Here is a 16,885-nt window from a genome sequence, read left to right as displayed (position 1 = left end):
GAGCGAAGGGGGGGGTGGAGCGAGGGGAGGGGTGGAGCGAGGGGAGGGGTGGAGCGAGGGGAGGGGTGGAGCGAGGGGAGGAAGCGAGAGAACATGACAGAGAGTGAGAGAGCGAGAGAGATGGGGTGTGTGGCCAGTAGGAGAAGGTTGCAATGAGCAGCCAATAGAAACCTCCTCATTCCCCATTTCTATTGGCGGCTCACGGTTTGAGAATCTCTTTTCTGATCCACTACACCACCAGGGCTGGGGTTTATAATTGCGGGAACTTCCTGCTCTTCACCAGCCCCAGCACAGCAAGGCTAGTGTTTGAAAGCAGCTTGTCTCTTCGTTAAGGGTTCATTAACCCTGAAAGTGTTGCGTTGAGCAAAGTCGGAAACTCAACAGAGACAATTTTGGTCGGTAGCTTGCACATGGACTTGCTCCATCTAAAGGTTGCACTCTCCTACCAATGTCCAACTACTCCCAGGCAACACAACGGACTGGAGCTGGTCGTGTCAGGGAGAGCTGCCAGGCGAGCAGTAACCTCCTGTCACCTTGTACTGAGAGCCTCATGTTATGGCCAAATAAACAGTGTTACAATAACCCCCCAGAATGTGGCAGCTAATCATAATACAAATGCCGTGGCTCAGTGGGCAGCACACTCGCCTCTGAGTCAGAAGGTTGTGGGTTCCAGTCCCACTCCAGAGACTTGAGCACAGAAATCCAACCTGACACTCCCAGTGCAGTGCTGAGGGAGTGCTGCACTGTCGGAGGTGCCGTCTTTTGGATGAGACGTTAAACCGAGGCCCCGCCTGCTCTCTCAGGTGAACGTAAAAGATCCCATGGCATTATTTCGAAGAAGGAATCGAATTGTGTTGGGCTGGGTGCTCTTTACCTTTCTGCCATTGTTCATTGCTCATAGGTTTATATGTAACCTTCAGGGCTGCTGGCTCTTTGTCGGCCGGGCGCGGACACGATGGGCTGAAACGGCCTCCCTCTGCGCTGTAAATTTCTATGTTTCTAAGAGCAGGGAGTTATCCCCGGTGTCCTGGCCAATATTTATCCATCAGCCAACATCATCAAAATTATCTGATCATTCTCACATTGCTGCTTGCTGAGCACAAATTGACTGCTGTGTTTGCTACAATCAGCAATGTGATAATGACCAGATCATCCTTTTTTTTGTTATGCTGATTGAGGGATAAATATTGGCCAGGACACCGGGATAACTCCCCTGCTCACCTTCGAAATAGTGCCATGGGATCTTTCACATCCACCTGCGAGGGCAGACAGGGATCTCGGTTTAACGTCTCATCTGAAAGACGGCACCTCCGACAGTGCAGCTCTCCCTCAGCACTGCACTGAGAATGTCAGCCTAGATTTATGTGCTCATAAAGAGAAATCAGACAAGGTCCTCACGAGACCCTATTCAATGTCAAGCTGCTCCGCTCACCAGCTCTGCCCCACACCCTCACCCACAGCTCTCCCCCCCCCCCCCACTTACGTGCTTCCTTCTTATCTTTCGCCGATTCATCCGCCTCATCATCGTCATCATCGTCATTATCTTCGTCATCATCCTCATCATCGTCATCGTCATCCTCCACCGAGTACAGGGCATCTAAACCAGGAGTGCAAGCAGTTTGTACACAGCATTCCGCCTCAACAGGAGCAGAGGCATCTCCCTCAGGCACCCTCCCCGTTCATCAAAAGCGGATAGTGACCAAGTATTGCTCCCAATCCCTCGGGACTGAGGGTTCATGCGGCTTTCGATTGGCACCCATCAACCGGACACCCTCCCCCCGACCAACCAGACCCCCCCCCTCCCAACACTGACCGGACCCCCCCCCCCCCCCACCGACCGGACCACAAACCCCCCCAACACCGACCGGAAACCCCCCCCGCCACCGACCAGACACGCCCCTACCGACCAACCAGATACGCCCCCCCCCCCCCATCGACCAGACCGCACCCCCCTCACCGACCAGACACGCCCCCCCCCCCCCGCACGACCAGACACGCCCCCCCCCCCCCCACCGACCAGACACGCCCCTACCGACCAACCAGATACGCCCCCCCCCCCCCATCGACCAGACATGCCCCCTCTCCCCCACCGACCAGACACGCCCCCCCCTCCCCCACCGACCAGACACGCTCCCCCCCACCAACGACCAGACCACGCCTCCCCCACTGACCAGACCGCACCCCCTCACCGACCAGACACGCCCCCCCCCCCCCCCGCACGACCAGACACGCACCCCCCCCCCCACCGACCAGACACGCCCCCCACCACCCGGACCCCCCCCCCACCCACAGACAGGGCACTGACCGGTCACCATTGGCCCACAGACCAAACGATGACCCAATAAAGTGGGGAATGGGAGGATGCGGAAGAAACGATATGAAACGTAAAAGAAAAACCAGTGGAAATCGTCAGTGAAAGTTGGAAATCCGGGAAGTGGGCGGAAAGCCCGACCAGCATTGGAACAAATAGACCGGGGCGGTTGGGTCGAGGAGGTCACCACAGCAAACAGTAACCCAGTCTGTTCTCTGTACAGATGCTGCAGCTGTGCCAGGTATACCCAGCGCTCGCTGCTTGTATTTCAAAGAAGAGGTGATGGGGTTGAAATTGGAGAAGGGAGGTGGGGGGGCACAGAACGGGTGGAATCGTTCTGACCGAGCTGGATTTCAGGCCCTTGTCCATTCTCATCCCCGAGGCTCGTCTCTTTAACCTGCCCGCCTCGTCCCTCCCAATGGCTCCGGACCCTCTCCTTACCTCGCCCCCTCCCCCCAACTCACTCCCTCCTACTGGTCCCTCCCCCCATTTCACCCCCTCCTACTGGTCCCGGACCCTCTCCTTATCTCACCCCACCCCCCAGACCCTGCCTCGCCCCCTACTATTGGTCCCAGAACACCCCACCCTTCCCCCGTCTCGCCCCCACATACTGGCCCCTCCCCCCGCCTCTCCCCCTCCCATTGGTCCAGGCCCCTCCCCCCGCCCCCACCTACTGGCCCCGCCTCGCCCCATCTACTGACCCCTCCCCCTGCCTCATCCCCTCCCGTTGGTCCAGTCCCCCTCCCCCCGCCTCGCTCCCTCCCCCCCCCCCCACCTCGTCCCCTCCCATTAGTCCAGGTCCCCTCCCACCCGGCCCGCCCCTCCCCTCCCCCAACCTACTGGCCCCTCCCCCCGCCTCGCCCCACCTTCCCTCGTCCCACCGACTGACCCTTCCCCCCCCCGCCTCGCCCTCACCTACTGACCCCTCCCCCCCGCCTTGCCCTCACCTACTGACCCCTCCCCCCGCCTCGCCCTCACCTACTGACCCCTCCCCCCGCCTCGCCCTCACCTACTGAGCCCTCCCCCCCGCCTCGCCCCACCCCCCAGCAGCATACCGGACACGTTGACGGCGAAGAGTGAGGTCTCACTGCCGGATTCCCCGCGGGTGACGCAGGTGTAGAGGCCGGAGTCCTCGCGCACCGAGTCGCTGATCTGCAGGGACTCGACGGTGATGCGCGTGCGGTTGTTGGTGGGGAGCTGCACACTGTCCTTGGTCCAGTCGATGCTGTGGTCGTCCTCCCGCACACGACAGCGCAGCTCCAGGGCATCGCCCGGGTGGGCCAAGTACGGCTCCACCTCCGTCTTCTGCTTCAGGGATACTTGGGGGGGGGGGGCGGGGGAGAAGAGACACCATTAATGTCGGCCTGATTACACGCTGCAAACACAACCACAACTTACACAGCGCCCTTAACATGGCACAGAAACAGGCCATTCGGCCCAACCAGGCCATGCCGGTGTTTATGCCCCACTGGAGTCTCCTCCCGTCTTTCCTCATCTAAATCTATCAGCATAACCCTCTATTCCCTTCTCCCTCATATGCTTGTCTAGCCTCCCCTTAAATGCATCTATACTAAGCATAAGAACATAAGAAATAGGAGCAGGAGTAGACCATTTGGCCCCTCGAGCCTGCTCCGCCATTCAATAAGATGATGGGTGATCTGATCATGGATTCAACTTCATTTCCCTGCCCGCTCCCCATAACCCTTTATCGTTTAAGAAACTGTCTGTTTCTGTCTTAAATTTATTCAATGTCCCAGCTTCCACCGGTCTCTGAGGCAGTGAATTCCACAGATTTATAACCCTCAGAGAAGAAATTTCTCCTCATCTCTGTTTTAAATTTATTCGCCTCAATCACTCCCTGTGGCAGCGAGTTCCACATTCTCACCACTCTCTGGGGAAAGAAGTTTTTCCTGAATTCCCTATTGGATTTCTTGGTGACTATCTTATATTGATGGCCTCTAGTTATGCTCTTCCCCACAAGTGGAAACATTCTCTGTATCCACTCTATCAAAACCTTTCATCATTTTAAAGACCTCTATTAGGTCACCCCTCAGGCACCTTTCTCCCCCCACCCCCCCCCCCCCCCGAGAGGAAAGAGACCCAGCCTGTTCATCCTTTCCTGATGACGCAAGATACCTGCCGACAGAAACACCTCACAAGGAACAGCCACTGGGAGTTTACTCGATCGGCTCAATTGGCCAACACAACACAAGTTCAGCGGGAATGTGGTATCCGCCAAAGGTAGAGTGACCAATCGGGAGAGTTCCTCGCTCCCCTCCCAGGAATTTCCTGGTGTATATTGTGATGGAGAGTAAATGAGGAGAAACTGCTCCCAGTCGCTGAAGGGCCGGTAAGCAGAGGACGCAGATTGAAGGCGATTGGCCAAAGAGTCAGAGGCAACACGAGGAAAAATAAATTAGGCAGCAAGGCGTCAGGAATACGCTGCCTAAAATGGCGGCGGGAGCAGATTCAATCGTAACTTTCAAAAGGGATTTGGATAAATGCTTGAAGTGGAAAAAGCTGCAGGGCTGAGGGGAAAGAGCGGGGGGAGTGGGTCGATCTTTCAAAGAGCCAGCATAGGCCCGATGGGCCCAATGGCCTCCTTCCCGTGCTGTATCGATCGAATGCCTCTTACCCCATGCCATTGAAAAGAACTTTTGCATTAGCCACACCAGGGTTTGCAACTTCTCATCTTCCCTGCCCTGGACAAGTAAAGGCGTTTGCCAATTCTGTTGGCGCATTAAACCGATTTATAACGATACTCATCAATATATTTAAGGAGATAGATCGGTTGTATTGCCTTGTGATTAATAGAATCAGTGTACATTTAACATTAGTTATTTAAAATGTTTCTAGATACAAAAGGCATCAAGGGATATGGGGAGAAAGCGGGAACATGGTGTTGAGAGAGAGGATCAGCCATGATCATATAGAATGGCGGTGCAGGCTTGAGGGGCCGAATGGCCCACTACTGCTCCTGTTTTCTATCTCTCATCAGCCGTGTTCTCACTGCCAGCTCCTGCTATCTGCTTTGGAGCGACCACAATCACACTGAATTGGAGTCAGCCTTTTCAAGGGCCAATCGAAAGGCCACTTATTCCTGATCACTGCCAATTGGCCAGTTGGCCTCCACACGAGGAAGCAGCCCTGGAGAGCACCGACTGCTGTGGTGCCCTGGGAACTTGCCTCGCCCATACACCTCGGCTGTTTCTGCACCCGACGCTGGTCCGGATCAGACTGCGCAAGGCCGGTAAACGATCGGTAAACAGCTCGCTGCGTCTTCACCGCCAACCCCGGCTTCAGAATCGCCGGAGCCAGGAAAAAAAAAATATGAGGCGACACACTCACCGTGCTGGAAGACTCTCTGCGCAGTATTTTACCTTTCACGTTGATCGCAAAGCACGACAACGGAGCTCGGGAGGCCGAGGAGCAGCAGGCGCGGAGGGTTCGCGAGACGCCGCTGGGCGGCGAGCACGGTAAAACCGGCCAAGCGATGGCGAAGGGGCGTGAGTTGAATGCCTGCTCCTCCCGGCCAGGGACTTTGTGGGCCCTGATGCTGGCGCACTTTGAGTGGGCGAGGGAGGAGTGCCACGGGGTCGCTGCTGTTCCTAACTGGGCGGCGCTGGGCCACGCCGGTCTCAGAGCGGGCTGTGGCATCGCGGGTGGGGGGGGGGGCACATGCAATGGTGTAATCCACCCAATTGGCAGCCAGGCACGAAACGCAGGACCGGGAAGGTGGGGGGGGGTCCCTTTCCAGGGCCGTGCCTTCGAAGGAACCACCGAACCACCAACAAAATGCAGGAAGCCTGCCCGCCATTCCAGCTTCGTGGTTCCGATCCCCCCCCGGCCAGTCCCCGTCTCACGCCACGCGGGCTCTGCTCGTCCGCAAACCTGCTGTCTATCACTCAGTGTCAGCCGTGGCTCAGTGGGCAGCACCCTCGCCTCTGCTTGTGGTTTGTGGGTTCGAGTCCCACTCCAGAGCCTGGAGCACATAAATCTAGGCCGCCACTCCCAGTGCAGTGCTGAGGGAGCGCCGCACTGTCGGAGGTGCCGTCTTTTGGATGAGACGTTAAACCGAGGCCCCGCCTGCCCTCTCAGGCGGACGTAAAAGATCCCGTGGCACTGTTTCGAAGAAGAGCAGGGGTAAGTTATCCCGGTGTCCTGGGGCCAATGTTTATCCCTCAATCAACATCACAAAAACAGATTATCTGGTCATTATCACATTGCTGTTTGTGGGAGCTTGCTGTGCGCAAATTGGCTGCCGCGTTTCCCACATTAAAACAGTGACTACACTTCAAAAATACTTCATTGGCTGTAACGTGCTTTGAGACGTCCGGTGGTCGTGAAAGGCGCTATATAAATGCAAGTCTTTCTTTCTTTCATCTTTCTTTCATCTCGGATTGATTGTTCAAAACATGCGAGGACCTCCCACCCTCCCCCCACCCCCCGGCCCCGAACCCCCCACACTGTAAAATGGGTTCCAGTAACCGATAGGCAGATACACTCTGCAAACTTTCTCTGCGGCAGTAAATGAGAACGCCTCCAACAAGGAGAGTGAAATTGGGCTGAATTCACTTTGAAACCCAGTGGGACCGAAGAGTTGAATCTCGCTTCAAGTGCCTCATTTTTTTTGAACGCCCAGACTTTGGAGCGCTAACCCAATTTATCTGCGAGCTTCATCCATCAAACTGATTGGCCTGGCAGTGGAGTGCACTCTCAGGCACTGATGGGTTCGATCTGTTCTCCTCCCAAACTGACTTCCGACTGGCGTGTCCATGGAGACTCGTTTATATGGCAACGACTGGCAGAGGGTCATCAATCTTCCCACTCTCCTGTCCCCGAAAGCTGCAGCTTCCTAGCCTGCCCCCATCTGTGGAAGGTGTCACACTGTCGAGTTCTGCTGTGTGCCCCACCCCCTCCCCCTTCACCCCTGCCCCTTCCCCCGGCACCCCACCCCACCCCCTCCCCCACCCTGACCCTTCCTCCGGCGCCCCCCCCCCACACTGCCCCCACCACGTGTCAGTAGGCCTCAGGTCCCAGCACAGCTCAGGCAGTTGTTCAACAGCACCGCGACCTCTACCACCTAGAAGGACGAGGGCAGCAGGCGCATGGGAACACCACCACCTCCACGTTCCCCTCCCAGTCACACACCATCCTGACTTGGAAATATATCGGCTGTTCCTGCATCGTCGCTGGGTCACAATCCTGGAACTCGCTCCCTAACAGCACTGTGGGAGCACCTTCACCACACGGACTGCAGCGGTTTAAGAAGGTGGCTCACCACCACCTTCTCAGGGCAATTGGGGATGGGCAATAAATGCCGGCCTTGCCAGCGACGCCCACATCCCGTGAATGAATTTTAAAAAAGACCTTTAAGATCTGGCTGGAATTTGCTCTTATCAGCTGTTATTTTCTTCATTAGCAGCCAGCCCCCTCCCCCACCCCACCAGTTTGGAAATGTCCCCCTGATTTTATCCATGGGTTGCAAGCCCGGATCTGCTCCAGAGACTGACACTCCCAGTGCAGTGCTGAGGGAGTGCCGCACTGTCCCGAGGGGCCGTCTTTCGGATGAGACGTTAAACCGAGGCCCCATCTGCCCTCTCAGGTGGATGTAAAAGATCCCTTGGCACTATTTTGAAGAAGAGCAGGGGAGTTCTCCCCGGTGTCCTGGGCCCAACATTTATCCCTCAATCAACATAACAAAAAAACCCCAGAAGATCTGGTCATTATCACTTTGCTGTTAGTGGGAGCTTGCTGTGCGCAAATTGGCTGCCGTGTTTCCCATATTACAACAGTGACTACTCTTCAAAAATCCTTCATTGGCTGGAAAGCGCTTTGAGACGTCCGGTGGTCGTGAAGGGCGCTATATAAATGCAAGTCTTTCTTTCTTTGAACAGTGCCGTGGGATCTTTTGACCTTTGAGCGGGTGAATGGGCCTTGGTTTATGACCCGTCCAAAACACGGCACCTCTGACAATGCAGAACTCCCTCGGTGCTGCAGTGCCAGCCTGGATCGTGTGTTCAGCTCTTGGAGTGGGAGGTGCCGTCTCTCGGATGAGACATTAAACCGAGGCCCCGTTTCCTCCCTCAGGTGGGCCCAAAAGATCCCACGGCACTATTTCAAAGAAGAGAAGGGGAGTTCTCCCCGGTGTCCTGGGGGCCAATATTTATCCCTCAATCAACATCACTAAAAAAACCCAGATTATCTGGTCATTGTCACATTGCTGTTTGGGAACTTGCTGTGCGTAAAATTGGCGTTTCCCACACTACAACAGTGATTACACTTCAAAAGGTGGTTGTGAAAGGCGCTATATAAATGCAAGTCTTTCTTTTCTGCGGCCCTCCCCGAGAGAGCGGCCAGCTTTCCGTGAGCTTTGAGCCTCCACAACTGGTCGCTGTGGCTCTGCCTCTCATCGTCCAATCCAGCGTCGGACTCCAACATGGGAGAAATCTCAATGTTTTTTTAAAAATCTCAGTGACATCAGCGTTCGCCCTCGCTGAAACTTTCCGGTGTAAGAGCAGGAGTCCTTGCTGCCTGCCCGGGACCTCCCCCAGTGCCTTGGCCGTCATTCCCCCAAGTACGAAGATCTCACCGGACCACAAGACCCCCCAGGGGGGATCGAACCGGCGCTTCATGTCGGCATTATCTCAGGGCACTTGGAATCCCCGCAAACACCCCCCCGGAACAGTCTGCTGCTTAACTTGGCAGCTGCTGCACGGTGGCGACAACACTTACAGCTGTCCAATGACGCCCAAAGTTTGTCCGAGCTACACTTCATTTAAAGGGACCCTCGCGCAACGAAAGGAAAAATCCCTCCACCTGGGAGCGACCGAGGCCCCTGTAGCTTTAAGGCCGATCGAACACAGCTCCTTTCCTCGCACCCCCCCACCACCTCCACCTTCCCCAAGCCTGCCATACGCTGCATTAACTGAGACTGCAGTCTCCTATTCCTGGCTGTCAAACTTCGCTGGGGTCCAACAGCGGGAAAAGGTTTGAATTAGAAGGCTCCACAGAGCTCGATCGTTGCCAGACGCACATGGGCCGGGGGGGGTGGGGGGTTCCTTTAACTCCGCGCTGCTCTTCGAGAGCTCGCCAACAGGCCCGTGGGTCTCCTTGTATTTGTATAGCACCTTTAAATGTAGCAAAACGCCCCAAAGCACTTCACAGCGTTATCAAACAAAATTTGAGACCGAGTCACAGAAGGAGAAATTAGGCCAGATGTTTTAGTGATGAGGAAAGATTGGATAGGCTGCGTTCGTTTTGTTTGGAACCGAGGAGGCTGAGGGGAACCTTAACGTGGTGTATAAAATTATGAGGGGCCGAGATAGAGATAGGAAGGACCCGTTTCCCTTAGAGGGATCAACAACCAGGAGGCATAGATTTAAAGTAATTGGTAGGAAGTTTAGAGGGGATTTGTGGGAAATTTCTTCACCCAGAGGACAGTGAGGGTCTAGAACTCGCTGCCTGAAAGGGTGGTAGAGGCAGAAACTCTCATCGCATTTAAAAAGTACTTGGATGTGCACTTGAAGTGCTGTAACCTACAGGGCTACGACCGAGAGCTGGAAAGTGGGATTAGGCTGGGTAGCTCTTGGTCGGCCAGCACGGACACGATGGGCCGAAATGGCCTCCTTCCCTGCTGTAAATTCCACGTCCAAAAGCTTGGTCAAAGAGGTCGATTTTAAGGAGCCTCTTAAAGGAGGAGAGAGGTAGAGAGGCGGAGAGGCTTAGAGAGGGAGTTCCAGAGCTTAGGGCCCAGGCAGCTGAAGGCACGGCCACCGATGCTACAATGATTAAAATGGGGGATGCACGAAGGCAGAATTAGAGGAGCGCAGAGATCTCGGGGGGGGGGGGGGGGTGCCGGAGGAGATGACAGAGATAGGGGAAGGCGAGGCCATGGAGGGATATGAAAACGAGGATGAGAATTTTCAAAGACCGGAAGCATGGCGAGCAGCCGAGAAGAGGGGGAGGGGTGTTTGATTTGGCAAACCGTCGCCTGGAACAGTTTTCCAGCGGTGCTCGAGGAAACACGATCCCGCACCAAATCGGTTTTCCAATTTTCCATCCAAGGCGAGAACGTTTGTGGCCTGCGTGCGATTGCTGCAAGTTACTAACCCCAGGAATGTTGGCCCGGTGGGGGGGGGGCCGAGCTGCTCAGTCCCCAGTGAGTTGCCCCTGGGTGAACTGGGCCCCCAACTGAAGGGATGTCCTCCGACTGGAGGGCCTGGCTGCTCACCAATCAGAAGGCTCCACGCTCGCAGAGCCGCTGACACATGCTCCGAGCTAGCCGTGGCCACACAGCTAATGCGGAACAGCCTTCCGCTGCGAGCGGGGAGGGGTAAGATTCCTTGCCTGCTTCGAGGCACCTTCTGACCCCTTATGGTAACCCGACCCCACCACAAGCCCCACCCTCGCCCCCCCACCACATTACAACTTAACCCTCGGAGCGCCGACACACTGACGTGTTTTCAGTACACAGGGAATTTTTAATCTTCGGCAGCAAACCCACAGGGCTGGAGTCAGAGAAATGCAAAATAAACGCGGGCCTGGCCTTGTGGGCCCAATGGCCTCTTTCTGTGCGGTAAACACTTGGTAAAGATTTGTATTTATATAGCGCCTTTCACCACCTCAGGACATCCCAAAGCGCTTTACAAGGGTCACTGTTGTAATGCGGGAAACGCGCAGCCAATTTGTGCACAGTAAGCTCCCACAAACAGCAATGTGATCATGACCAGATAATCTGGGATTTTTTTGTTATGTTGATTGAGGGATAAATGTTGAGGGATAACTCCCCTGCTCTTCTTCAAAATAGTGCCATGGGATTTTTCACGTCCACCTGAGAGAGCAGACAGGGTCTCGGTTTAACGTCTCATCTGAAAGACGGCACCTCCGACAGTGCAGCTGGAATAGTCTGAGGAAGCCAAGCACCAGAATTTCTGAGCAGGGCCAGGCTTTATGGTAAGCTTGCCAGGTATTGAGCAATTAGGAAGGCAAATGGCATGTTGGCCTTTATTTCAGGGGGGTTTGAGTACATGAGTAAGGAAGTCTTGATGCAATTGTACAGGGCCTTGGTGAGACCACACCTGGAGTACTGTGCACAGTTTTGGTCTCCTCATCTGAGGAAGGATATACTTGCCTTGGAGGTGGTGCAAGGAAGGTTCATCAGACTGATTCCTGGGGTGAGGAGTGATTGAGTAGATTGGGCCTATACTCTCTGGAGTTTAGAAGAATGAGTGATCTCATTGAAACATGTAGATTCTGAGAGGGCTTGACAGGGTAGATGCAGGGAGAATGTTTCCCCCGGGCTGGGGAGTCAAGAACCAGGGGTCACAGTCTCAGGATATGGGGTCACCCATTTAGGACTGAGATGAGGAAACATTTCTTCACTCAGAGGGTGGTGAATCTTTGGAATTCTCTGCCCCAGAGGGCCGTGGAGGCTCAGTCACATTACAACAGTGACTACACCCCAAAAGTACTTCACTGGCTGTAAAACGCTTGGAGATGTCCGGTGGTCGTGAAAGGCGCTATATAAATGCAAGTCGTTTCTTTCGCTATTCAAGACTGAGATGGATAAGATTTTGGGACTCTCGGGGAAATCAAGGGGACAGTGCAGGAAAGCGGAGCGGAGGTGGAAGATCAGCCGCGATCTCACAGAGTGGCGGAGCAGGCTCGAGGGGCCGAATGGCCGAGTCCTGCTCCTAATTCTTATGTTCTACAGCTGGCACATTGCCAGGGACAGGGATAATGGCAGCTCCCACAGGCAAGGAGAGCAAGTCGGAGGATATCCCTCCACCACCCCCTCCCCCAGCAACCCCCTCACAGCCCAATTGGAGAAGGCCTGGAATGCAATTAATAAAACTGCTTGCAACACAGCCCGCCAACAAAAATCATCAACACAGTTAATATCTAGAATGGAAGGGTGGTAACAGGTTGGCTCACTTTCCCCTCTCACTGTGGGGGCCACCGAATGAATTCGGCCGGTCGCAGCAGTTAAGGCCTTAAAATAAACTGCAAAGGGGTTAAAATGCATCTGGTTTTCCCCCCACCCGCACCCCCCCCTCTCTCTTTTGCAAACTTTTCAATCTCCACTGCTGCTTTACAAGACAGTGCGGGGAAAGGCAGAAACGTGGTGAAGAGATTAACCTTGTAAACCTTCAGCTTCCAGCCCAGCAATCCAGGGTCTTGTTCCCCCCCCCCCCCCCCTTCTCCTCCCCACTTCCTTTGCTCTGCGCTTTGCTGTGTCTGAATGGAGCCAGATTCAGAGAGAGAGAGAGAGGGAGGGAGGGAGGGAGGCTTTCTCGGAGCGCATTGATCAGTCAGGCCTGAGCGCACTGCTGTGACTGCTGTCGGGAGGGCGCCTTAAAGCTCACAACAAAAGGAACAAAAGAGGAAGGAAAAGGGCCCCAACAATAAAGGCATTGAAGATTCTTCATCATCGGGTTAAACCCCCCCCCCCCACCCCACCTCTTCCCCTGTCCCCCCCGCCCCCATTCCTCCTCCCCTATTCTTTGACAGGGAACCCAAGCTGGGGAGCGTGGGGAGGGGCGGGGGGGGGGGCTGCTGAAGGTATTTCCTGAGGTGCAGCACACAGGCAGTCGAGCCTCACAAATCCCGACAGGAAACGTGCTGCAGTTCGGCCTTTCTGAACGGTGCTGTGGGTTCCCCGTTCACCAATGGCTGCGTCCGGAGCCAGAATTTAATGAGCAGCTCGCTGCCAGAGACCTGAGAGAGAGAGATTCCCCCAATCCCCAACTCATTCAGTCAGCTAAAAATAAAAGCAAGCTCTCTTTCTCGCTCTCTCTACTGAACCTTCGAGAAGTCACTGCCGCACCCCAGTAATGGGGAGGGGGAGGGTCGCACCTCTCGCGCTACAACACGCTCGCGGGCGCAGGCTGCAGCCCAGTCGCTAGGCCGCAGCCCAGTCGCTAGGTCGCCTTCCTTCCCAGTCGTCGTGACGACGACGACACCTTAAGAAGATGGGCTAAAAGTATCGCCCCCCACCCCCACCCCGAAAGCCTGCTCTCTCTCTCTCTCTCTCCCTCCAAGTTCAGCGTGGCGGCACGCCATCAGCCCAGGTTTTCATTCGAGGGTTTTCCGGAAATCAGGAAGGGATTAAGGGAGAAGAATGGACTTCCGCGCGCGGGATGAGGAGCCTCATGGGGTGGGGGTGGGGGAGGGGATGGTCGCTGTTCTGGAATCAGGGGCAGAGTGAATAAAGTCGACCAGGATTCCCCTCAGAACTGGGGAGACATTTTCGAATGGACTTTTTTCCCATGTCTCCTCACCCCCCACATCCAAAAACTCCCCCCTCCCCCCCCCTTTGAAGCCAGGTACTAATTCTTCGATGGGAGAGACGACTTGCTTCTCCAGGTTTCCGTCTTGGCCCCACAAACACAGACACACACACAGACAGACACAGACACACACACACAGACACAGACACAGACACACACACAGACAGACACACAGACAGACACACAGACAGACACACAGACAGACACACAGACAGACAGACACACACAGACAGAGACAGACACAGACACACACAGACACACACACACAGACAGACACAGACACACAGACACAGACACACAAACACATACACACACACAGACACACAGACACACACACAGACACACAGACACACAGACACAGACACACACACACACACACACAGAGACACAGACACACACAAGGCCATCGGGAAAGGACCGTCGGCACTTTGGACGAGCTCTCTCCCACCGCTTGGGAGTGAAGGCTTGGCCCTCACACTTGGCACCTGGGCTCGGGGCGAGAACTCCGCAACCCACGGTGTGGGCAGAGTGCCACAGGAGTGAGGTCGCGCTCCCAGGCCAGCCGCAGGCCAAGCGGTGCACCGACAGGCCACATCAATGGACCGCCTCCTCTCCCCCCCACCCCCCCCCGGACTCCACGCTCCGCCCCGGCACATCCCCGCACTCGGGGCCTTGGGCAGTTCTTCGCCGCGGTGCATGTCGAAGGCGGCCCGGCGGGAAGCCTGTCTGCTGCTCCCGAAAGGTCACAGACCCGGCCACGGGAATTCAACAGGCACCAAGTTAGGCCACCGAAAACCAATTGGGAATGAGAACCGATTCGCCTTTTGACACCTCTGGGCACGCTCATTAATTCCAACGCACTCCTGGCTGGCCTCCCACATTCTACCCTTTGTAAACTACAGGCGATCCAAAACTCGGCTGCCCCGTGTCCTAACTCGCACCCAGTCCCACTCACCCATCACCCCCTGTGTCCTAACTCGCACCAAGTCCCACTCACCCATCACCCCCTGTGCTCGCTGACCGATATTGGTTCCCGGTTAAGCAACGCTGCAATTTCAAAATTCTCATCCTTGTTTTCAAATCCCTCCATGGCCTCGCCCCTCCCTATCGCTATAATCTCCTCCAGCCCTCGGAGATATCTGCGCTCCTCCAATTCTGGCCTCTTTCATATCCTCGATTTTAATCGTTCGACCATTGGTGGCCGTGCCTTCTGTTGCCTGGGCCCCAAGCTTTGGAACTCTCTCTCTAAACCTCTCTACCTCTCTCTCCTCCTTTAAGACACCCCTTAAAACCCACCTCTTTGACCAAACACCTGCCCTAGTTTCTCCTTGTGTGGCACGGTGTCAAATTCTGCTTGGTAACGCTCCTGTGAAGCGGCGCAGGACGTTTTACTACGTTAAAGGCGCTATATAAATGCAAGTTGTTATATGCCAATCAGTGCAGCAACTCTCAGAAAGCTCCGGGCCGGACTGTAAACCTGGCAGGAATGGGGTGGGCTGGTTTGGTTATAATGGCGGCAGGCGCTTCCCGCTGTGTCCTCCCCCGCCATTTTAACTGCATCGTTTCCTGTCACGGGGACAGGTAGGCCCGGGGGGGGGGGGGCCTGATCAACGGGTATTTAACCCCGGCTGCCATCTCCTTTGAATCGTTCGCCTTGTGAGGGCGGGGGGCCGGGAGTGGGGTGGTTAGAAAGAGAATCCAAATACACCCGGCAGGTCACTGTTTTATGCACCAAACGCGTTCCCAGATCGACAAATAAATCCCGAGGGGGAAAAACACGTGCGGCATATAGTCATCCCCAGGCCCTCCCTCCCTCCCTCCCTGCCCGGGCTCGGCTCTGAGTTGTGCTGTATTGTTTACAGGGGGGTCATGGAAGACGGTGACTCACTCCTGCAACAGTCACTGCTGAGCAACGTTTAGTTTCGAGTCAGGCGGGGAGACACACACACACCCCCTAAATTACCTAGCCAGTGCGAGCCAAATGTATCATGCCCGGGTCGGTGGGTGATGAATGCAGCCTGTCATACCAAGTATAGTTAAACCCCCTTCGCCCCCGGGAGATAATAGTGGCTCGGGAGAAGTGATTCAGACCAGACATGAAAAAAAAATATTAAGCCTCCACTTCCTGTCAGAGGCGTTTGCCAAAACGCAGTGAAGAAGGGAATTAGGACACGGCAAGTTTTCAGCGGGCCAGTTATACTTGTGCAGAAAAGCTAGCCAGACTGCATGCTTGTCCTGCATTCTGTCAGCACAATAACAAAACACCCAAAGGAAACATCTACCCCTCTCGCCGTTCTGCAAGGGTTGTGCGAAGATCACGAGAAAGGCCACTCTTTCCATTCCCTCCCTCCGAGCCCTCAGCCCGCTCCTCCCTCCCTCCCTCCCTCCCTCCGACCGTCAGCTCAGGGAACTTGGTCAGCCGTGGTCAATGGGCAGCACCCGCTCGCCTCGGAGACAGAAGGTCGTGGGTTCAAAGTCCCAGCCCAGGGACTTGAGCTCATAAATCTAGGCCGACACTCCCAGCGCAGTGCTGAGGGAGTGCCGCACTGTCGGAGGTGCCGCCTTTCGGATGAGACGTTAAACCGAGGCCCCGTCTGCTCACTCAGGTGAATGTAAACGATCCCATGGCACTGTTTTGAAGAAGAGCAGGGGAGTTATCCCCGGTGTCCTGGGCCAATACTTATCCCTCAATCTACATCACTAAAAACATTATCTGGTCATTATCACATTGCTGTTTGTGGGAGCTTGCTGTGCGCAAATTGCCTGCCGCGTTTCCCACATTACAACAGTGACTACACTCCAAAAGTACTTTTTTTTTCTTTATTCATTCATATGGATGTGGGCATCATTTATCGCCCATCCCGAATTGCCCTGGAGTGTCTCGCTGGGCCATTTCAGGGGGCAGTTAAGAGTCAACCACATTGCTGTGGGTCTGGAGTCACATATCGGCCAGACCTGGTAAGGGCGGCAGATTTCCTTCTCCTCAATGAACCAAATGGGTTTTGATGACAATCCAGCAGTTTCATGGTCACCATTACTGATACTAGCCTTTTATTCCAGATTTACTTAATTAATTGAATTTAAATTCCCCAGCTGCCATGGTGGGATTTGAACTTGTATCTCTGGATCATTAGTCCAGGCCTCTGGATTACTGGTCTGCTAATGGAACCACGATGCTGCCGTTCCCTTCATTGGCTGTGAAGTACTTTGGGACGTCCCGGGGTTGATGAAAGGCGCTATATAAATGCAAGTTCTTTCTTTATGCCCTGGTGCACCAAGACTC

The 16,885-nt window shown here is 55.0% G+C and overlaps 1 protein-coding gene across 3 annotated transcripts in view; it reads right to left on the bottom strand.

Annotated features, from left to right (window-relative positions):
• LOC139234971 (fibroblast growth factor receptor 1-like) overlaps window positions 1-16,885 on the bottom strand; it is a 242,364-nt gene that overhangs the window by 74,945 nt on the left and 150,534 nt on the right. For all 3 annotated transcript variants that reach the window (XM_070865969.1, XM_070865967.1, XM_070865970.1), the window contains exons 3-4: window positions 3,367-3,630; window positions 1,484-1,597 (exon numbers count right to left, since the gene is read on the bottom strand). In XM_070865969.1, coding sequence (XP_070722070.1) covers window positions 1,484-1,597; window positions 3,367-3,630 — 378 coding nt within the window. The remainder of the gene's footprint in view (window positions 1-1,483; window positions 1,598-3,366; window positions 3,631-16,885) is intronic.

The sequence above is a fragment of the Pristiophorus japonicus genome, chromosome 22, assembly GCF_044704955.1.
Source record: "Pristiophorus japonicus isolate sPriJap1 chromosome 22, sPriJap1.hap1, whole genome shotgun sequence".
NCBI classification, from domain to species: domain Eukaryota; kingdom Metazoa; phylum Chordata; class Chondrichthyes; family Pristiophoridae; genus Pristiophorus; species Pristiophorus japonicus.
This window is presented reverse-complemented; position numbering and strand designations above follow the sequence as displayed.